Source organism: Ostrinia furnacalis, unplaced genomic scaffold (genome assembly GCF_004193835.3).
Source record: "Ostrinia furnacalis isolate ACB-3 unplaced genomic scaffold, ASM419383v2 OfSCF2810, whole genome shotgun sequence".
NCBI classification, from domain to species: Eukaryota; Metazoa; Arthropoda; class Insecta; order Lepidoptera; family Crambidae; genus Ostrinia; species Ostrinia furnacalis.
Window position 1 is genome coordinate 24254 of NW_021133049.1, and position 22969 is coordinate 47222.

The 22969-nt window shown below is 38.0% G+C and overlaps 4 protein-coding genes across 4 annotated transcripts in view; 1 reads left to right on the plus strand and 3 right to left on the minus strand.

Annotated features, from left to right (window-relative positions):
* Positions 1 to 5335: 5335 nt before the first annotated feature.
* Positions 5336 to 10459, minus strand: LOC114356477 (SWI/SNF complex subunit SMARCC2-like). Its single transcript, XM_028309687.1, has 6 exons — positions 10234 to 10459; positions 9614 to 9733; positions 9141 to 9254; positions 7463 to 7631; positions 6766 to 6920; positions 5336 to 5494 (listed from the first exon to the last, which is right to left on the minus strand). Exons 1-6 carry the CDS (start codon positions 10348 to 10350, stop codon positions 5336 to 5338), a joined length of 834 nt encoding a protein of 277 aa, XP_028165488.1. The 5' UTR covers positions 10351 to 10459.
* Positions 10460 to 10991: 532 nt separating this feature from the next.
* On the minus strand, positions 10992 to 15808 carry LOC114356474 (regucalcin). Its single transcript, XM_028309685.1, has 6 exons — positions 15447 to 15808; positions 13797 to 13932; positions 12672 to 12878; positions 12034 to 12252; positions 11681 to 11793; positions 10992 to 11354 (listed from the first exon to the last, which is right to left on the minus strand). Exons 1-6 carry the CDS (start codon positions 15531 to 15533, stop codon positions 11106 to 11108), a joined length of 1011 nt encoding a protein of 336 aa, XP_028165486.1. The 5' UTR covers positions 15534 to 15808; the 3' UTR covers positions 10992 to 11105.
* Positions 15809 to 16439: 631 nt separating this feature from the next.
* On the minus strand, positions 16440 to 17012 carry LOC114356478 (uncharacterized). Its single transcript, XM_028309689.1, has one exon. The coding sequence runs from the start codon at positions 17010 to 17012 to the stop codon at positions 16440 to 16442; it is 573 nt and encodes a 190-aa protein (XP_028165490.1).
* Positions 17013 to 20113: 3101 nt separating this feature from the next.
* Positions 20114 to 22969, plus strand: part of LOC114356490 (Down syndrome cell adhesion molecule-like protein 1) — a 70153-nt gene continuing 67297 nt past the window's right edge. Inside the window, exon 1 of the mRNA XM_028309701.1 lies at positions 20114 to 20163. The gene's annotated coding sequence lies outside the window, so the exon portion shown is untranslated. The remainder of the gene's footprint in view (positions 20164 to 22969) is intronic.

A 22969-nucleotide genomic window follows, 5' to 3' on the forward strand; every position in this document is an offset into this window, starting at 1 on the left:
ATCATGCTGTGTATACTAATTTTGGCTTACGGTCCAGTATGTAATTAACACTTTTTCTTTACGATGAAGCCCAGACTGTAAACTGTTTGTATACCTATTACAAATAAATAAATTACACCATATTGTTGATGACATTGAGCATACATTTTTTAAGTACCTCATAAAGGCAGCAGAAAAGCGCTAGATGCAGGCCGCTATAAACCGTCCAATCTGGAAATAATAATAATAATAATAATAATAATTGCTGGAGAGTCACTCNCTCCGTCTCATCGTAATTTAGATTTAATAACCAGTCACGTATTTTGTCTTTACATTCTTTCGATGTAAGGGGGTAAATATTATTTATTTTATTAGCAAAATTATAGAGAAATGAGCCCATCACATAGAAACTGCGCCCAGCTAAAAGTGTCCGGTGGGGCACGGGAGAGCATACTTTACTCTTGTTGCGCTTATATAAAGGTGCGTACACGAGGCTCTTATGTTTCCGCAGAATGGTATTAACAATAAACAGTTGTCTCACAGTCAGAACTACACATTCTTGGTAAATGAGAGATGTACTATACCTAAGTGGTTTTCCTAACATGACTTTGAGAATTGAGCGCTGAGCGCGCTCCAGGGGAAGTAATGTACTGGTGGAGGAGCCACCCCACGCAACAATGCAGTATTGGAGTAAAGATTGCACAAGAGCATAGTATACACAAACCAATGTATCACGATCAGCAGAGTTCCTCAGTTTACGGAAAATGGGCATTAGTTTTCTGATACGAGATGTTAAATTTTGGATATGCAGTGACCAATTAAGATGGTTATCAACAACTAATCCCAAATATCTAATGCTATTCGCAGAGATCAACTCAGGACAGCCACATGCATTATTAATTTTATCAAAACATTTATCTACATGCGCTCTTATACAAAAATTAGAAGGAGGTAGGGTATTGATGCGCTGGGAAAAAGAAATATACTTAGTTTTTTCTAAATTCAATGTCAGTAAATTACTATCCAACCATTGACTAATTACTCCAAAGGCGTTTTCCGCATGGATTTTAACCTGTTCCCAGTCCTTCCCGTGTATAATTAATGCTGTATCGTCTGCGTAGGTAATGATGTTGCAGTTAGTTAAGGTGAGGGTGCATAAACTGTTGATGTAGATGAGGAAGAGTGTGGGGCCCAACACACTTCCCTGTGGCACTCCGTAAGTCAACTTCAAGTCAGAACTTCGGTATTCGCCTATTTTTACACATTGGGAGCGATTTGATAGGTAATCACGAAAAATGTCAAGGGCAAGACCTCGAACTCCAATCAATTCCAATTTATTTAGTAACAGTGGCACAGAGACAGTGTCGAATGCTTTTGATAGGTCAAGAAATATGCCTACAGCTTTATATTTGTCATCAAGATGTTTAACTATAGTTTCAGTGAGCTTGAGAGTTGCGTCTTCTGTGGATTTTCCTTTAAGAAATCCATACTGGTTGGCAGCAATAGCATTTGTTTTTTCTAAAAACTTCACCAGTCTAATGTTAAGTAGCTTTTCCAGTATTTTAGAAACTACAGTTAGTACAGAAATGGGTCTGTAGTTGCCGACACTGTCTCTGTTGCCATTTTTATGAATGGGATGAACAAGGGCCCTTTTTAGGATATCTGGAAAAACTCCATTGGACAAACACAGGTTAAACAGATAAGTCAATGGTGGAATTAGACTTTTCTTTGCATTTTTTAGGACAAGAGTGGGAATGTTATCAACACCAGTTGCACAGTCATTTTTTAAATTCATAATAATACTCTCAACTTCAGAGAAGTCAATGTCTAATAGAGCCATTGAATCTCTAGGTGAGTGTTGTAATGGAAAGGAATGGACTGTTGAAGGAAATACATTACCTCGTCGTTGCAATACAGCATTCGCATACGACTCGCCTATACCGGCAAAGAAGTTATTAACCAGATTTACTGATTCATGCGGACCCTGGGCAATTTGAAGTAGTTCAGAAGGTTGTAATCTTGTTGTTTTTAGGTTTGTTATTTTATTAATGGTGTTCCACATTCCTTTAGGGTTAGTTTTATTTTTCTTTATTTCATGTTGTTCGTATTCAGTTTTAAGTTTTTTTAATAGATTGTTACAGAAGTTCCGGTATCTAGAGTAAGTTAATTGTAATATAGCGTTATTCGGATCTGTTTTAGCTTTTTTGTGTAGTTTGTCACGGTTTCTAATACACCGCACGAGTCCCGGCGTGAGCCAAGGCTTAATGGTGCGATTACGATGTGGAACACAAATCAGTTTAGAATGAGCAGTGATTACCCGTGAAACTATTTTAACAAACATCTCGACTGCCAAATTAGCGTTGTTAGCTTGAAAGACTGCGCCAAAGTCAGTGACGTTTAGGTCCTTCGTTAAGTTAGGATAATTTATTTTAAATAAACTAGTTTTAGGCATGTCACGTTTTATTTTATGATCTAGAATAAAAACAAGTGGAGCATGATCAGTTATTAGTGAGTTTAATATAAAAGTTCGCGAGCATTTGTCTGATCTTAACACCACGTGATCAAGGCAATTTTCTAAACGGGTTGGTAGTATATGCGCTGGTAATAATCCATGACATGCCAAAAGATTTAAGTATTTGTCACAGTTAGGGTCATAACCACCCGGGGATATATTAATGTTTATATCACCGACTAAAACCACAGATTTTACAGACGCCAGGGATGATAAACAGAGATCTAGGCTATCGCAGAAGTTGTCAGTGTTTTTGTATGATGGTGATCGATACAAGGCCAAGACAGCGAGTTCATTATTATAAGTTAGTAGTAGACTATTTGCGTCTTTTATTCCGGTTTCTATTAAAGTATTATGTTGAATATCCGATTTAACATAAATGACAACACCATCATTCTGGTTTTGGTAATCAGAGGTATAGTGCGGTATCCTTCCGTTTGGCCAAATTACTTTTCGCCAAATTTCACTTCGCAAACAACTTATCGCCAAAGTTTCAATTCCCAAATAAACTTTTAGCAACTGTACTTTTCGCAACTAATTCATTTGGTCAAATTATCATTTGGCCAAATTTTACTTGGCAAATGTTTATATAGCAAATGTTTTATTTTGCCAAATATTATATCCCAAATAATTTGTTTGTCAAATTGACACTTCACATACTTACCCACAAATCAAAGCATAAGCCACATGATCGTGGTTTTCACAAGAATTTTATGTAAAACAAAGAGATTGCAGAAAATAGTATGGTTGCAGAAAGTAGGTATTGCAGAAAATAGTAGGTTAGGTTAGAACAGTGACCCTTAACGCGCGAAGGCGAGCGAACGGAGCGAGCGAAGCGAGCGAAGTGAGCGTGCCGCGGCAGCGGCCGCCGAGCGCTAGAATCACCTCTATTGTTAATGAATCATTTGGAAATTTCGATAAAAATATGAAAAATAATTTATAACAAATTTTATATTAACTACCCACTAAACAAAATAATAACCACATGCTAATTTGTATTCCATTATATGCACCAATCAAATTGTTTTGTAAATAGTTTATCATGAAATATTTTTGCCTAATGAAACATTTGGCAAAACATACTTTGCCAAACAATAATTTGCTAAACAATAATATGCCAAAAACGACATTTGCGAATTAAAAGTTTGCCATAAGTTGTTTTGCCAAATGAGAATTTGCCAAATGAAAATTTGCGAAACGTTGTTTGCGATGTGATAATTTGGGAAACGTTTTTTGGCCAAACATTAGTAATCCGGTATAGTGCATATACCCAGGCAGTTCCGGAACAGTTGAAGATTTACTCAACCAACACTCGGTGAGTACTAGGATATCACATTGAAAAGCAATTCTATCAAGTAGAACGAGGAACATGTCAAAGTTGCAGTTTAAGCTACGAATATTCGTATGTATTATCTTGATAGACCTTTGAAAGGTTGTGCTAAGATTAGACAACTCCTCAGGTTCACATATAACCGATGAAGACACTTCCATACGATCAATGTCATTAGAAATATTAACTAGAGGATCCACAAGAACAAATAACAGTACAACGTGCAAAACCGATGCGTGCTGGATCCTCTCATCAGCAGTAGAGACAATACCTTTATAATTTCAAAAGTGCAAAATATGCATGTAAGTAGTATGTAAGTAGCATTAATAGCGCGAGTAGTGCGAGTATGTGGTGTGTAATTGTCGCTTTTGTGTTGATCATACAGTGACGAAATAGCCTACTAAATACTGATTCATTATAACCAAACCGCAATCAAAAATATGCTGTCAGTAAAAAGTTATGACCGAATGAAAAGTCTGTTTTTTACCTTTTCATCCGAAAAATGTTCTTGATATCATTCTATCCATTGCACATTTTGGACTAATCTACGCATGTTATATCATGTCGCATGTGGCGCAGGGGTTATAGATGAATTTTATTAAATACTAGCTGACCCGGCGAACTTCGTACCGCCTTAGCGTAGAGATTTTCTTAATATTTTTTTCCGTAAGAACCATCCTTGGACTTCCACAAACATTTAAAAAAAAGAATTATCGAAATCGGTTCAGCCGTTCACACGTGATGCCGTGACAACGCGAAACGGGTTTCATTTTTATATATATAGAAGATTATACTAACTGTGCCTACGACTTTGTACGTGTGAAAATTGTTTGAATAATATTTCCCATTTTTACAACATTTGTCTTTACTGCTCCGCCCCTATTGGTTGTAGGGTGATGTTATTTATCTTAAAACCATCCTTGATAAATAGGCTATCCATAACAAAAAGGATTTTTCAAATCGGACCAGTAGTTCCTGAGATTAGCGCGTAAACTACTACAATTTTTAAACAGTCATAACTTTTTACTGACAGCTTATTTTTTTTTCGTCCCATACTGAAAGTTAATCTCTATTTAAAGGACTATAAGCCAATATAGGTCTCATTGGTGGTGGACATTTGGACCACTTTTGGTCATTGTCCTTTATTTTGATTGGTTTTCCAATCTAAGGCCGCTTTCAAATTAGGGCGTGAGAAGCGGGACAGAAGCGCGGCAGCACGATGACAAACCGAAGCTCAACCGAAGCGCGGCAGCGGCATTTTTATAATGTGAAAGCAGGCATCCGTGTCATATAGTATGAAATGAAATTATCGGCAGCGCGTCTGTTGCGCGTTTATCGCGCTGCTAAAGTCGCCTAAATGTGAAAGTGCTCTAACAATAGCGGGAGAATGAAGACAGAGGAACGCGCTGATCTTTGTTAACAACAAAAAAAAGTAAAGTAGTCCCTTTTTACGAAAAGTTTGGTCACCACTGGTCAAGTGGTCCATCAGATACCGAGGCACGTGACAGATCGATCTATGTTATCGTCACCTTCTTCTTCCCGTTGACGTCGACCTCATAGTCCTCCTCGTTCATCCACTCGTTGTACTGCGGCAGGTCGAGGACCCAGGACGCCGACACGCGCCACGGCTCCGAGCGGTTGCAGTCCCAATTCGCTGTTTCTGGGATGTCCACCTGTGGGCACATTGACTTGTTCATTATGTGTCTATTTTGGAACATTTTATCAGTACTTAGCAGCCATTAGCGCTCATCAACCTACAATCAAATTAAACTTCTACCACTCAAGTGACTCAACATCAGGTCTCCACTGAAGGAGTCCGGAGCACAACCACCTTAATTTACAGAAAAAAGGGAGTGTTTGGACTACACCCCCGCGCTGTAAAAACACGTTGGAGAGGCTTATATGTATATTCGCACATCAGTCGGCTTTTTCGACATCCACATAACGATTCAAAGTCTAAAGTTTTTTATTCAGTACTTGGTACGTGATCCTATAACAAGCTAAAGTCCAATAGTAACAAAAATTGTGAAGGTCTCAATATTTTTAGACGCTTATCCGACTTTGAACCTTATGTCAATTGATTGAGTGGTGTCAACCTACCATGTAACTGTCTACCGGGTATTATTTTGAACCTTGACTAATGGTCTTAATTACCATGTCTTATTTTTATAACATACCGGCAAGTCGGCCTGCAGCCAGGTTTGCTGTGTATTATTTTGAACCTTATGTCAATTGACTGGTGGTACAAATTACCGGCAAGTCGGCCTGCGCCCAGGTGTCGTGGCTGTCGGGCAAGTAGTACCAGTGCACGAGCGAGTGGTTGCCGCGCCGGAACACCGGCCGCGCGTACTCCTCTTCTAACGGGTCTACCGTCGGGTAGATTATGTGGGTGACGTCACGTTACCATGTGTTACCACAGAATAATAATAAGTACTACGTACAGAAGTTTTACTTCGCGAAGGTATTTAAAAAAATGTATGCTCAATGTCATTAACAATATGGTGTAATTTAGCTTGTCTCAAGAGTCAAGCACCATTTTGTTGACAAACGTCAGTGATCGGTACTGCGCCGAAGCTATAGGGCTGACTTCGGTAAAATGATGTGACGTGAGGTTCCAAACTGCAGAAAATGGCGGATGAAACACATGATTTAGCATGAATTATCATGAATAATATTAACTACTTATTTACCTCTCAGTGTCTTCAGGCAACTTAAAAAAGTACATTCTGTGTTTTTATTATTATTGAGGCAGCTAAATACTGCACAGTATTTAGTACACCATTTTCTTTATTTTTTTCCATCATACACAAGAATACGCGTGCGTGAGTCAATGTTCGCTAGTATGTGAGGCCTTGTCGAATAGTAATCCTGTAGGGGGCAATCGTGCGTGTTTTGTTTACGATGTAAACTCGCGGAGATGAACAGGCCTGGTGTTATCACGTACCGGCAAGTCGGCCTGCGCCCAGGTGTCGTGGCTGTCGGGCAGGTAGTACCAGTGCACGAGCGAGTGGTTGCCGCGCCGGAACACCGGCCGGGCGTACTCCTCCTCTAATGGATCTACCGTCGGGTAGATTATGTGAGTGGCGTCCTCTTCGTCTTCTGTTTGGATAAGGTAAAAACATTATTAATGTTTCGTTATAATTAAGTGACCGTTAAAGATGTGATAATCAATATTTACGAGTAAAATATCGTTAGGACATCGTGTAAAGTCCGATCGACGAGCACATAGAATGTCGTCCAATAACCCCAAGCTACCATACCATATTGATATATTGTTGTCGCGCTCGCACACTGACTGCGGCCGCCCTCGCACAGTCGCGACAGCAATATAATTACGCGCGAGCGATAGGGATGGGTGGCTAAATTCTATCTGCTCGGCGACCGGACTTTAGTTTATGTACAAACTTTTTGTATAAAGATTACAGTGGTTGCACCAAGTGTTTAGAGGGAGACCAATGTCATGTAGTTAGATATATTGATAGGTATTGTCTATCTGTCGCTCTTTCAATGACGTGGTTATTAGACTTCGACGACGAGACCAAAAAATCGATTCAAGCTCAAGCATGAACTGTGGTTTTAGTAAGCAGTTCAATGTCATAGCATTATACATATTAAACAATATCAACTGAATAGTTACTTACCGCAGATGTCACCCTGATGATGGCTGACGATGTCCTTCACTTTATTCGCAGTAGCCTTATCCACATCGGGGCGGATATACACACACGGTGTGCGGATCACCTCAGCCGCCACGAGCGAGGATTCAATCTCCATCATCATCTGAACGTTTAGGTCTTTGCGCGACGGGTTCTGGAAAGGGGTAGTGGGGAGGGGACGAGAGAAGGTGTCAGTGTTAGTATGGATACATCATTCGCGACTGCTTTTTTTAGAAATGTATAAAGTTATGAACCATTAAGGTCAGTTTGCACTTCTTTTTTTTTAAATGACAAAACTGGCCAGTGTTTTTTAAATTTTGAATATGTTTTAGTTTTAAGTGCCAAAGGAGGTTGACTTAAAAAGTTTTTAAAAAGTTTTAGAAAATATCAAGATCAAATAAAAAATGTGGAAAATAGCAAAAAAGGATCAAAATTGGATTTAATTACAGGATTTAGCTGTTGACAATGCAACTTCTCTTTGTACAGTGTAAGCATGCATAGTCCTAGCATTACAGAGATTTGCATGCTAACATAGATGTTTAAATTGAACCCTTAGGATTAGTTACTAAAACAACACAGTGTTATTTTGACACACAATGCACAAGGTGTTATTGACACAGAACACAAAATTATTTAAATTTTTTGGCATTTTTTACAAAATCATGTTTAGGCATGATACAGCATGAAATGGTCTATGTAATGTTGGAACTTCCCAAAGCCAAGAAGGAACCCAATTTCCATTAATGATCTGTAAAATTGTGTGTCAAACTATTTAAATGACATTGCATCAAATCAAAACTTACTTGTGGAAAAACACTACAAAATATTGAAAGATATTTCTGCAAAATATAAGAATTGAAATATTTACGGTGCTAAGTTGTGATATTTACAAAAATTGCACAAAAGTGATAGGTAACAATCCTAACCAACAAAAAACTTAAAATATCTTTGGTTAATATAGAATTTAGATCATACCCTGAAGAATTCGTGCTTTTGGATAAGCAACAATATGTGTGACACTTAAGATACAAAACCTTGCCAAGGTTTTTGTGTGTTATTTGTTTGTGTAGATACATCTACCCCAACTTTGTTTACTTGTTACGTATGTAAATATTTCAAAAAGGTTCTAGGTTGAGATTAAGTCAAGAGACTAGCTTTTTTAAAATGCTAATTGCTTAAGTGTACTTTCTTTTGTTTTAGTGAAGGGACATAGCTTCCTAACAGAAAACGTTCAGATCGCGCACGTCTCTACTGTGATTATTCTGTTACTGTAATGGTAGTACTTTTACAGTGCCAGTCTATAGCACGCTATGAACGCGTTCTATCAGGGTGCGTGTAAGCTAAGATGTAGGCGATGTTACACAGAGTAGAGCAGTCAAACGTAATGTAATGTACCGAATTTCGTATGTCATACAGTGTAGTTTTCATCAAGCCTAGGGAGAAATAGTATAAATTTTAACTGAGTCAAGCTGATTTGGACCTCATTTGTTGGAGTCATAGTCTATATTTGCTTCAAGCTGCTCTCCTTTGCGTTCCATCGCCTGCATCTCGGCATACTCAGCCTTAGTGTCACACACAGTTGCGCGATGCAAGTTATCTGTGCAGGGCGGCAGGACTGCGAGACGGGGTCGGTGAGCGAGGCAGCGTGCGGGACAGTGCATACCTTACCGACCTGGAAGTCAAACTTGCGCCACCGCTGCTCCGACTTGAAACGGAACATGGTAGCGAGCACGGTGCAGAGGGAACCGCCCGGTTTCATGTCCATGAATACTTTCATCTGGAATTATTGTTTTTTGTAAACCTTTAATGTGCAGTGAGCACTAATTAATTAGTGTGAGAAACAATGACTCATATTGTTGTCTGGAGTCTTGGCTTACAATCAGTTAATGACAATTAAATATTAGCAATTTCATACAAATTAATAGGAATACATCATCCACAAATTAGTATGTAGTCAATATCTCAATTGTAATAGTGTATATTGCAACCAATACATTGGGCAAACTCAACAATCAAAAAAATAATTAAATGCAACTGTTATTCATACTTAGAGTTCTGACTGTGATAAATGTGTATAAGCTGAGTTTCAAGCCATGATTTGGACTAGACAAATTCATAAATAAATTAAATACTTACAGGAAGCCTCAAGAAGGGTGGGTCCGCTGCATTCTTCCCCAATTTATTCTCCTGGTACTGGATGAGCTGGACGACCAGCTGGGCCAAGCCCTCCTTAGTGGGGGGGTCAGTCTGGACATGCTGCAATAAGTTTCAGGGTGTACAATATCAATATCTCATTACTACAGATAGTACTTCTGGGAAAGGTTATTAATAATAAAGTTATTGGTAGATATTATAGCCAAATATACCTTACTATTGTAATGATTGCCTTAAGGGCTTCTCTGCTACAAGTTTCAAACAAAGAATATGAGCATCCTATAGAATTGACCATTGAAATAAAATTTCCATATTTATGGTCTAGCATCCTAGCATTCAGTATGATAAGGTCTTTGATTCATTTTAGTGAGAGACTCAATCAACACATAGGTGAAAAACTTTGAAATGCACTCTTTTTAACAACAAAATTGGATTTAACCGAGACAGATACTACTAAGTATATGCCTCCATATAATAATTTTGATCATCAGTTCAATACAAGTGTGTGGTTCTTCATGTATTAGGACTGGAAAGTTATGAGTTACGGCAGTCTTGTAGCCATTACAAACATAATTTACCAAAAGATAGGAAAACATACTAACCTTTTTGCAATTTTTCTGCAACCAAACACGAATTTGATCGAATTGACCTAATGATTCTGGCGATTGAAAATATTCCACATTAGGTCCGCCGTCTTTTTTGGGACCTATCGTAGTCATTTTGATTCAGTTTGTTTCCTTTCTATTAGTAAGACAAATTGATTAGAATGTAAAATTAAATTCAATAAAATCTGAAAAACAAGCCAGTGCGGCGTCGTTCTTTCACAATTTGACGTTTAAATTAAGGGATGCGCCATGCACCGACTATTCAATTGCACCATTTGAATCGATTCAATACTAATTGAATAAATATTCGAGTATGTTTAGAAATTACTTTCAAATGGTCATAATTAGCTAAATTCACCATACAAAAATAAGTAATTTAAACAACATATTATTATTATACTAAATAATAATAAAAATGATTTATTTCAGTAGATCTTTTACAATAAACTTGCTGGGGCCGTTACGTTTTTAATACTTGAATTATCCAAATCGATTACTAGTCTAGAAATTAATCAAATTCAGAACCCATTAATAGATAGTGGACATCCCTATTATGTAATGTAGCCAGCTCAAATAAATCATTTAATGTTGCCACTTCACTATGAGAGTGAATAATAACTATAATAACGAAAACGATAACGGTAAAATAACTAATGCTTTTTCTGCAGCTTTGCCTTTAAATAAAGCTTATTTTATTTAATTGCAATAAATTCCTACTTTTGGGATTCAATTACTTTCTTAAATAAAAATGCTAATTTATTTTATTGATTTATTTTCATTACATGAACAAACAAAAAACATATTAAAAGTATAACATTATGAATAGATAGTTTAATTTGGAAAAAACAACAAAGCCATTATTGAGAAAGCTAATATTGATCAGCGTTAGGAAAATAGAACTGGTTCTCGGCTAGGCCCTTGGAGCCAGTTCCTTCTATGGCGAAAAGAGATCCCGCTTCCGGCTGCTGTGCGAGCTCGGTCGCTGTCAGGCCCCGCTTGCTGGTGGTGACGTAGAGAGTGGACAGGTCGTGTCCTCCCCACATGACGTCAGTTACCTTGGACACATTTAGAGTGTGCTGTTCCAGAAGTTTTCCAGCCCTGGAGTCAATTTTGATAACCTGTAAGAAATGAAAACGTTAATACTATTAACACCATAGGTACTGTCATTTACAGGTCCGTTCCATTTACCCAGTTGAAATAACTTTCAGTATGGAACAGCGAGGTAGTTTTTCCAACTTTTTTATATTTTGAGGATGTGTGCAGGTGCCTACTTTAATACTAGGTATACTATTTATACCATTAACCCCTCGTGGTAAGCTAAATATGCTTGTGTTACGAGTGGGTTCACCACAATAGTCGAGCGGGGATCGAACCCGCGTTCCTCTGATCACGAATCGCCAGTCCGCTCCGTTTATCATCGCTTCAAAGGGGGAATATGCCTTACCTTTCCTCCATTGTAGCATGCGACCCAAAGGTTTCCGTCGCTATCGATGGTCATGCCATCAGGAAACCCGGTTACATTGTTAGCTTGGAAGCTGAACAAAGTTCTTCTGTTACCTGAAACATGCATTTCAAGACTAAACAAACAGATCTCACACCAATGCAATGTTATTAAAATCGTTCTTATTTTTCCTCTAGCTAGGCAAGCGCAATTCTCCGATAGTTACGAAAGTCAGTAGGTCTGGCTTTTGATAACATCTCCGTGATCCAGTGGTTGTCTCGACTTACAGGGGTAGGCAGTAGGTTCGAATCCCATTTTTCCAAGTGGTTTAAAGGCCTACATTATAAATTACTCACGGATAATCCCATCTTCAAGCGCAAAGTCGAACACATCGATGTTCCTCGTAGGGGTGTCGATGTAGAACATGAACTTGCTGTCGGACGTCCAGGCGATCCCGTTGGACACCGACACCGGGCGCAGCTTAATCTCCGGGTTGGCGTAGTTGTAGGCATCCACCAAGTATAGGGAGGCTCTGTCTTGGTCGACCACCTCTGATACTTCTTTGCCTATGGTTCCTGTAGGGAAGATAGGGAGTTTTTTATTACCATCAAATCGAAACTAAATAAACCTCTCTATCTATTTCCAACATCATTAATGCGTAGTGCTTATTTTGATTGATTTATAGCAATATTTAATAGTTTTTAATAGTTTTTATTACTTCTACATCTATTTCAATTTATTACTTTATTATTAAATTACGTTTTAATTAAAAGTTATGGAAAAATGAAGGAGTTGACTTTTTATGCTACAATGGCCACAATAATTATATTAGGTATTTCAATGCATGGTTTGTTTATTTTTGCAAATATCAATTCCAATTTTACTTCCCTTTTAGCATTTATTTAGGTTTGCCAGTTTAGTTTTGGACAGAGGTCCAGCAGTGGACGCGTCTTTTGGCTGTAATTCCTAAACCATTAAGTTGACAACAACTTACCGATCCACAACCTGCCTTTAGCGTCAACCTTGCCATCGTTGCATCTGTTATCCGGGAGACCGATGTCTAGCGCGCTGAGTTGCCTGAGGGCGCTGTCTCCGACGGCAGTAGAGTTCCAGTCGAGGAGGTAGAGTTCAGACCGGACGGTCACGAGGACCAGCTTGGGGTAGTCTTTCACGGTCACCACTAAGGAGATGGGCCCGTAACCTGAGAAGTTATTAAATGGGATAAAGAACACCCTGTAGGTAGGTACAGTAGGCGATGGCACATTAGAATCCCTTATGAGCTACATTTAAGAAAAACGTCCTACAGTGTTATGTTTGCCATAAATACTACCTAAGTACGTATTTACTTTACCTAATAGGTTTTATGGGTTTACGGATATTTAATTAACAGCTAGTAGATATGTTAAAGGCTGTAATTAATGCACTATCCTAATCAAGGCGTAAAATTTATGCTATCAACGCTTTTCAGGATAATTATGAACAAACAAACTACATATAACAAAACACTATTCATACGCTCTACGTATTAATATGTAGGTACTTTTAAACACATAGCTAATATGTATTATTATAACATCACGTACCTATACATAATCGTGCACGTATTTCAGGCCTGAAAGCCAGATTTACAAAACGCTACAAGTACCATTTATGTATTTGTTTCAGAGCAATGTTTTCATGAATGGTGTATCAATTGTTGTGTTATACACGAACGTTCAAGCTTTGATTCGTACATGCATTGCCCACGGCCCTATGCTTTTGTTTACGGATACGGACAGTGGCGTAACTATACGTTTATGTTACGCCACTGGATAAGTACACACAGATAGTAGTATAATAGTTTTTCAAAGAATAATAGTTAGTCCCGTTAACCCCTCGTAAGCTAAATAATGTTTGTTACGAGTGGGTCGACCTATCCACCATAATAAGTAGTCCAGCAGCACGCTCACCGGGGCTGCGCGGGGATCGAACCCGCGATCCTCGGTTCCGATCTTCCGACCCGATACCATTGCATTGAGCCATTGTCGCTGCTACTATTTTTACTATTATCTATTATAGACTAAGTAAGTATTGTAGGACTGATCAGTAGGACCAAGGGCAACGCAAGTGTTATACTTACCAAATTCCTTAATAGTAATGTTCCCAGTCTCGTCGTCCAATCTGTGCACTTTCTGCCCCGTAATATCCACCCAGTACAATGCATTTTCTGTGGAAGACCAGTGCGGCCCTTCCAAGTGATCTCCGCCGGAGAAAACCTGTAAAAAACTTTGAGTGTCACTATCAATAAAGTACGATAGTAATCTAATGTAGGCTGTAAGTAACTAGGTAGGTACAGTTTAAGATCACAGTATCATGAAGTTAGACACCATAAAGAAAGTATAATCTCGGAATATCTATAAAGCAATCAGTGATTTTCTATTTGATAAATGATTTTTATGTAGGTATACCTACTCGTACCTACTTTACTGGAGGGTGCGTCTATAGTGGAAAATGATAAACAAGGGAAAATACCAGTTTTTAATTTAATTAACAGTGCATAAGTCTGCCTCAAGTAGGTATGTCTAATTTCAATGTGTTAATTAAGTAGATAATAGATAGACACAAGTTCCACAACTAGGGTGATAGGATAGCGTCTACGTCATAGGTTCGAACAATTAACATAACAAATTAACTCTAAAATAGGTAGGTAGGTAGTGTAGGTACCTATACAATTAAACGAAATACTTAAGGCTAGAACTTACAATTTGTATCTAAATAAGTACCTAAGTAATTAATGGGATAGGTACACTTGCTACCTACCTACTTTCTAGTTGTTTTTATATTTCTATCATACTTAAGATTTTATGGTTTGGCTGGTAAACAATAGGCACTTGAATACCATTAATAAGTTATTGTTTCAGTGTTTTCATAATAAAAAAATAATTAATTAATATACAACTTGTTTCTGATATAGTTTTTTTCCCAAGACTCATGGATATCTAGAGTTGCCAAAATCAGTTTGATACTTTGACTGGAAGGGAATGCCTTATACAGCATTAAGTTCGTGTTTTGTACTCCAATTTGTGTGGAGTACAATAATTTTAATTAGATAATTAAGTACTTACCTACTCATAAAATCCTTATAAAAAATAAAATGGTTTAGCGGAAAAAACGCGAACTAATTTAGTAGGTATGTGCTGCTTTGTTTATTATTTTCGAATGATTACATGAAAATCACTCAGGAAAATTACTGAAATTCGAACTCTAAACCTGTACCTTAACCCTTAACCAGGCTCTGGTATCCACAGAGACCACATCAATTTGAATCTTATGCTGTGAAGATATGATTGAAAACCAATTACTTTTTTTAGGCCTGGTTAAGGGATAAACACCCTGTAGATTTTGATTTGATGATTAACTTCAAAGCTTGCATGCACCCTAAATACAAACAAGTTTACTCTTATTATTAGCCTACAAAAACAAAACGGCTTTATTAAAAAACTGGTTACAAAGTTTAAGTGGATAAGCAAAGATTTGAAGATGAGAAATGAATGAATTGGTCAAATAAAATTTGATTATTTGCTAATGATTGACTAATTTATTAATGCTATACTAATTATTCCCACTATCATTATCAATTTGTGTTGTTTTCTTTAAAAGCTTCGATTCAGTTGCGCAACATAAAACTTCGCAAAAAATACAAAAATAGAGTTGTTCCACTAAGTTTAATGTCAAAAAAGCTCAAGTCTGAGTATGAATTTCTATGGTAATAAGGTAGATAAGTACTTACTTTTTTGATAAGAGGCGATGATGACCTGGAGACCACAGTGCCGATCACAAACACTGCTAAAATCAATGCATATCGTAGCACCGCCATTGTTGATCTTCCAAGTTAAGCGTACCTACGTCCGCTCTCGTGTGAAATTAACCGGTCAATGTTGCGCGCGCGCAACGCAAGTGACTGTACGAATCTGAAGACAACGTTCACTGATTTCGTCACAGCTGTTGCGATTTTGTTTCTAATAGGCCTAAAGTTCGGTTTTTATGGAGAATTGGTCAGCGATATTGCTCTATGTGAAATTATTGCAGTGCCGTAGAAAGTTCAAACTATCGCAATACTTACTCTTCAGTATTCGATAGCCTTATGGTGCGCTGGAAAAAGTGTTGAGAGATTTATCACGGAGATAATGAATTTGATTTGCATTGCAATTAAAAGTTATGTTAATTTTAAGGTAGGTAACTATTACTTCGGTAGGTAGAGCTAGAGCAATTAATATTTCCTCTCTCATTAGCTAGTCGATATTGAAAGGAACACTTTCATGGTTCGATGCGGCCAGACCACGGAAATGTGATCACTGCAAGGTCTTGATTATCTTAAAGAAAATACCAAACGTTCTTGTTCTGTCTTCTTTTTTCGCTATTCGAATAGAAATTAGAAGTAATTTACCCCTATACAGGGTGGAAACGATAAGTGATCTCACTCGATTATTTCTAAACTATACAAGATATCGAAAAACTGGTTACTGATCCTGAAAGTGNTCATGTTTGAGAGCAGGAAATGCAAAAGTGAGGTGCATGCAATATATGCGAGTGGGACATTAGTTACAACAATGCAATGCACGGATAATAGTAGTGGTATGGTATAGTTCGTAAATATAAGATTTTGATACTTGACTGATTGAATATAACTATGTGTACAGTAGATAAATTCAATGTAAAAATTAAGATAAATAGAGATATTACTCCACAAATCACTCGGGTAGTTGTTAATCCACCGGTGCAGTCATTTCACCAGAGAATGAAGTAGTTTTTCAAGGTCAGCCTCGGAGTCGATGCGGCGGCACGGGGCGCCCTCCTCCTTGCGCAGGAACACCTTGCCGTGAGCAGTCCAGCAGAAAGCATAGGAGTGATTCTTGCTGAATTCACGAGCTAAGAAATATATCTTCCTGGTGGTCTGGGTTAGGCTTTCTGCAACGAAAACTGGCCTTTGCTCACCTTCTATTTTAAGATCTCCAGTATTTAATTTCTTTTCCCTTCTTGTATTGTTGAGAGCCTTCACAGAGGTTAGTACCTTGTCTTTAAGGACAACCGTAGTGAAGTCTACAATAATTGGCTGGTTGGTGTCCTTTTTGGTTTTCAGGCGAAAGACATCACGGATCTGGGACTCATCAACACGAACATTAATTGAGTCACCTAGCCTTTGAACCAAATTTACTAGATCTTGCTTATTTTCCTTTTTTTGGGATGGTATATTCCTAATTTCGATACTCGCCTGTCTCTGTGTTCTTTCCAGATTCTCAACTTTTAGCTCAAGGCTCTGGATATAAGCTAGGTGGGCTTTCCTTTCAGACTCCATCGTGGAAAGTTTATTTTTCATGTCTTCATACTGCTTTGATATAAAGTCCATTGAGGTCATTATGTCCATGTTTTGTTTTTGGATATCTTTCACAGTTTGCTGAATTGTGCTTTGTTGCCTAGTTAGGGTTTCAATAGATTTTTTTATCTCTGCCATAAAGGTTGACATTTCGTCATCATGATGACGTTTGCGGAGTCGAGGCCTGTTACTCGCATTTGCACTTTCGTTCTCCGTGTCGGTAGCTGGCGCAGAACTTTGGTTTGTGTCCGACTCTGTGACCTGCTGGGGTGCGGCCGGCGGAGTTCTTTTTAGCGGCATAATGCGTTAGTGTGAAAAGATCTCGTAGTCACACGTAGTATAAGATCGAAGAAGCAAACTCACAGTCGTAGCACAGTAGTAGGCGCCGTAGTCAGTGGGCGGGGCCAGCGGGAGTTAACGTCGTAGCACAGTGTAATACGCGTAGCACAGCTCTTAACAAGTTATGCACTCCTGGTACTTCGCAGAATATTTTTTGATGATTTATTTAATATTTTGAATTAAAATTTAACAAAAAGCACGTCTACACTCAATGATATCCAAGGGGGGAGAGGAGAGGTAGCAGGGAAGCGCTGGATGCAGGCCGCTACCAATCGATCAACGTGGAAAGCATTAGGGGAGGCCTATGTTCAGCAGTGGACGTCCTATGGCTGAAATGATGGGGGACACCTTTGTCCAGCAGTGGACGTCATTCGGCTGAATTAATGACTAACATTATTACGTTACGTAACGTCTATGCATACATTTACAGAGTTTATTAATACTCTTTCCAGAAGTCACTGGCACTTTGCTAATTAATGCGGTACTGCGTAGTTCTTAACCTTTCAAGCCAATCTATCAGCCTTCGGCGCCATCTGGCGGATGATCAATGGGAGAATTCTGTTTACCTGTTGCCTTGCATTTATTTGGGAAAAACCGTTCTTGCCTGTGGTTCTACTGATACTACCAAACTTACTATCAGGGTAACACTTTTTTCCCCCCTTACCTACCTACTACTAGTAGGTACCTTAACTCTTGTTTTGTCACCTGTCATCGGCTTTGCACTGGAGGGAATTCTAACTTTAAACTTCTCTTAAGTTCTTTTGGATTCATTTCGTTGCGGGTCCAATGAAAGTTTAACTTTTCCTCGGGACAAACTTGACCTTCGTAGTTGGATTTTTATTGGCCTGTCTCTTACTTACAATTTACTTAGCTAATTCAAAGGAATAATAAATGATAATCCACAAATACAAAGGGAATATCTGTTATATAAATAATTAGTTTAATTACTTAATTTAATCAAGAAGTTCCTGATCTCATCACGCCTTTCTCTTGCTGGTTTTTGTACTTAATTCGGCCAACTTTTCATAATGGCCATTAATTATAATTATAATTAAAATAATTCTAATGACAAGACACGTACGACGCTTTGAAACAGCTAATGATGATTTCCTCACATTATAAGTCTTACCTACTTGTTTTTGGTACTTTGCTGACAATTTATGTATTATGCTGTACCTACTTGTACCATTATCGTGTTTGGTTATTCTTCCTTCTTTATACTATATATAATTAGGTACTACTTATTATCAACTTTATTCTTCTTCTTTATTGTATTTTTTTTCAGAAAGATAATCGTAGTAAATTATGATAAACTATGTTGTATTTGTATCGTCACTAGCATAGATTTAAACTATTAGCGCCCTCTGGCCTAAAGTATGTAACACTGTGTACATCTCTATTATATAAAAGAAAGTCGTGTTAGTTACTCCACTTATAACTCAAGAACGGCTGAACCGATTTAGCTGAAAATTGTCGGGGAGGTAGTTTAGAGCCAGGAGAAGGACATAGGATACTTTTTATCCCGTTATTTATTGCCATTAAGGCGGAACAAAGTTCGCCGGGTCAGCTAGTATATATATAAAAGAAAGTCGTGTTAGTTACTTCGCTTATAACTTAAGAACGGCTGAACCGATTTAGCTGAAAATTGTCAGGGAGGTAGTTTAGAGCCAGGAGAAGGACATAGGATACTTTTTATCCCGTTCGAAATTAAAAAAAAAGTCTGCTTATTTATTGCCATTAAGGCGGAACAAAGTTCGCCGGGTCAGCTAGTTTGAAATAAAACAGTTCTTGTCTGTGACTCAAGCGTTTAATTACTAGAGGTTATGTGCTCAGTGATAATATTTAGTTTTTCTCGCAANGGGAGGAGAGGACTGAGAGTTACAACCCACTTGGGGTAGAAGTACGAAAAAAATGTTTAAAGGAAGTGACAATTGCTCGTACAAACTTAATTGTAAAAAGTACGTTTACCGACTACAATCTTTTTCCCCAAAAATGCGAATTTTTCATTTGCAGACTAAAGTAGTACCTACGCATATTAAGGGAACTAAATTAATTAGATTCTTCTATTTATTCCATAAGATAACACATAAAAAATCCGTTTCAAAAAACTAATTTTATAACGTGTCATCATATCCATCCTACGTGAAATAGACAGTCGCTTTATACTGCTCTAAAAGAATTGGCATGAAAAGCTCGTTTGATATTGTTATTAAATCTGTGACTGCAAAGGGTAAAGAGCATATTTGACTCAGCAGTTTTCAGAAGGCATTGCATCGCAGAGCAATTCTTTCGTGCTTTATTTCAGTGGATTTATATTTTTGCAGTTAAGCCTTTCTCGTAAAGTACTTATAACGGATGAGAATGAAAGAATAAATAAATGGATGGTAACCCTCCGGTTATAAATTCGATTCTAGTCAGTACCATGAATAAAATTTTATAGTTAAGTTTTTTTTTCAGTTGATGTTCTTTCCGTCAAAAAAATAGTTGTAGAGTTTTAAATAATATTTTTACTCGTGTCTTTTTTGAGCACGTTAATTACTAATTACATACCCACAACGTATACTTCCACCATTTATGATGCCACTAATTTCATCCTATTTTAGTTAGAGAAACACAGAATAATGTAACTAAAATATGAGCTCACATATTCAGTTCAAAGAGAGAGATACTTTTTCCGATTACGTGTAACCCGCTCTGGATGTGTTGTTATTATTTTAAATAAACCAAGTTTTTATTTACAGCGCAAGTTCCCCAGTTAACGTCAGCGAAGATGTATCGGCGCGTGAGACCGCGGGTGAGTCCTACAACTTGGCTTTAATACCGCTATATCATCATCACGCCTCATTCTCGGATGCAGACGATATATGTAGCTGTCTCGGTGAAAATTATGTTCTTCTTTACGGACTTTTTGAAATACGACTACCCGTAAGTCAGGGTTGTTTCACGGAATAGTGACGTAACCATAACAGATTCGACTCAGGAATTCAAGGGATTTTTTGTTGTATCTCGAAAACAGACTCGGCTTTATCTTAAGCTAATAAATTTTTATCACAAAGAAATGACCCGCTCACAACAAAGGCTCGAACAAAACTAGCTCCAGTACAGCGTCCGTTTCTTTAAACATTTTCCCAAAAGGTGACGCTAAGGCAAATAATGAAAAACGTGCCATCTTTGTGTTCATTTCTCATTTGTTCTGGCGAGACAGCGAGCGGAGACAAAGTGGGTTGGAATTGCGGGATCTAATGCCACGGGCGGGTCTGTCCATTGTGCTGATGCGGCACAAACAAGATGTTTTATGAAGCACATTACGGCTATGGGCCGAATTAGGCCGGTAATTTGTCGTGTTGCGGCGGCACATTCGGCTGTCGACGACGCCTGTTTGTGCCACCCCGATTTCATTACCGCAAAAGTTGTATTGTGGTTATTTAAACGTAATGAAAATAGGACAGTGTAATAGCACATGTTTTATTAACGTCGAAACACAAAATAGGATATTTTATTGGTATTGCTATTCATAACGATCAAAAGGTTGGCCTTAATAATGATTAAGTATTAGTGAGATCTCTAAAATGGTCCACATTTTCTTTTGATGTTATTGTGTCGAACGTAATATTGAAGCACGTTCTTTTGATACGAAATAATAAATTACTAGACAGGTTTAATAGGTGTAACGAGTTGTTTTCGAAGCTCATTACAACAACGGGTCGAATTAGGCCACCGATTTGTGTTTGCGGCGGCACATTCGGGTGTCGGCGTTGTTGAGCCGCTGCCACTCTCGGCACTACCGCTCGGGTTCCATTACCATTACGCTCCCCGCAAAAGTCGATTTGCGGTCATTTGTAACGCTAATTCAATGTTATTTAACATTAGGTACTTGTGGAAAATACAGGCGAAAAGAAAATGTGATTTTATCAGCCATGATATTCTATGCTTTATTACAGTATAGAATCAGAAAGTAATCGAAATCGGAATCGTGTTAGTTACAGCTTTTACATAGCCGATGCGCTGAGTTGCACTGTGGAATACTCGTATTTTTATCTGAAAATTAAACAATAATACCGTTAAAGTAGAGCAGCATAAGTAATAAATTTGATTTAATCATACAATGCGTGGGACATAACAAAACATCGCAAACGTAATATCTTGCACTGCACCCGCGGGACAAGCGAGCGGCAGCACGTTATAAAACAATTACGTAACACAAAACATACAAAATTTTCTCGCTCCGCACTTTGAAAGAAAAACACAAATGTGCAAGCATTCCAGTTTTGTCTGTTTATGAGTTTCCCTAGTTCTCAAAGGGAGAGATATTGCGCTCGGTCTCGTATTTGAGGAACAAGACTGTAATTCCCGGAGGTTTTGTCTTGCGGCAACACATCGCACAAATGGAAAGATGCCGACATTCAAAGCGGGTTGGTGCATTTTTAAATTCCCCCACAGTGGCCGGTCCGTTCGCGGAAAAAACTCATGTGGGTTTGCCAACTAATTGACTTTTTAAATGCGTCCCTTTTTATTCGTGTGGGAGTTTATTTACATTGGGCGCTGCAGTACCTACTCAGCAGCCAAGTATTCCGATCACGCGGTTCTAGTTTCGCTTGCAGTAGATTCTGTTGCGATTAGTTTTAATTTCGCGGGACAGTAAAACTATTTCGCACTACGCTGCGCCAGAGCGCCACTGAGATTTATTGTTTAACTTTTTTCTTTAGCGGGACTTAAGTATTCCGAAATCGCTTAGTGTGTTTTTAAAAACACTATTTTCACATTACGTTAGAAAGGGTTTTGTTGCTTTGTTTTGCTAGTTTCGTTTCATTTGCACACTAATGTAATGTGAGACCAAAGTAAAACAATGATTTAATCTAATACTCAAAATGTAATGTGGTTCGCTCCCCTAAATTAGGTTTTCGTGGAAAACAATTATAGTGATTACTGTAACTTGATATAATTACTCTGCTATATCTATCCCGGTTATAATTTTAAATAAACAGAAAGCCGACTCTGCAAGTTTTAATGTACACGTAACAATTTTTATGTTACTTATTTAAAAGGTACATTATTCCAGATGAATTAAATAACTCCTGTAATTTACATTATGAAAAATCACGCAGACAAAGCCACGAGTAGGGACTAGTTAGACAATAAATAACAAAACAAACCGCTCGGGCATATAACTCAACGCATCTAATATTTTATTCAGCCCGCCGGATTTACCTCATTCGTAATTAACAGATGTATTTTTATGAGCATTATAATTGCGGTCTAAAAAGGTTCCTTTTAAATAGTCCCGATTGTATATTCAAGAACAACGGCTGCGCCGCTCGCAAAGCTTTGTGGATGAGACATTGCGATTCATTCGCGCATTTAAAAGCAAGACAGTAATTTCACAGGCCTTTGTCTAGGCCGGAGCGACGGCTTACAGGAAAATATGCGCATTCAGAATGGATTTTTATCGTTTTTCAAGTGGTGGGCATTAGTTGCGACTTGCGTGGGATCCATTCGTTTGCTTATGTTATGTTGATTCAGCTTTTGCGTTGGGCGCTGGATTTTTGGGTATGGAAAGTAGGGTGTGGTAAAAAATATTGGTAAAAAAATGATATTCCTTT

Excerpts from the sequence above, each read along its gene's own strand:
- LOC114356478 (XM_028309689.1), bottom strand. The coding sequence starts at position 17,012 with ATGGAGTCTGAAAGGAAAGCCCACCTAGCTTATATCCAGAGCCTTGAG.
- LOC114356477 (XM_028309687.1), bottom strand. The coding sequence starts at position 10,350 with ATGACTACGATAGGTCCCAAAAAAGACGGCGGACCTAATGTGGAATAT. Across the intron at positions 9,255-9,613 it reads CACCCTTCTTGAGGCTTCCT|ATGAAAGTATTCATGGACAT; the intron begins GTAAGTATTTAA and ends CAATAATTCCAG. Across the intron at positions 7,632-9,140 it reads TTGACTTCCAGGTCGGTAAG|AACCCGTCGCGCAAAGACCT; the intron begins GTATGCACTGTC and ends ACCCCTTTCCAG.
- LOC114356474 (XM_028309685.1), bottom strand. The coding sequence starts at position 15,533 with ATGGCGGTGCTACGATATGCATTGATTTTAGCAGTGTTTGTGATCGGC. Across the intron at positions 11,794-12,033 it reads GCTTGAAGATGGGATTATCC|GTAACAGAAGAACTTTGTTC; the intron begins GTGAGTAATTTA and ends TGCATGTTTCAG. Across the intron at positions 11,355-11,680 it reads CATGCTACAATGGAGGAAAG|GTTATCAAAATTGACTCCAG; the intron begins GTAAGGCATATT and ends CATTTCTTACAG.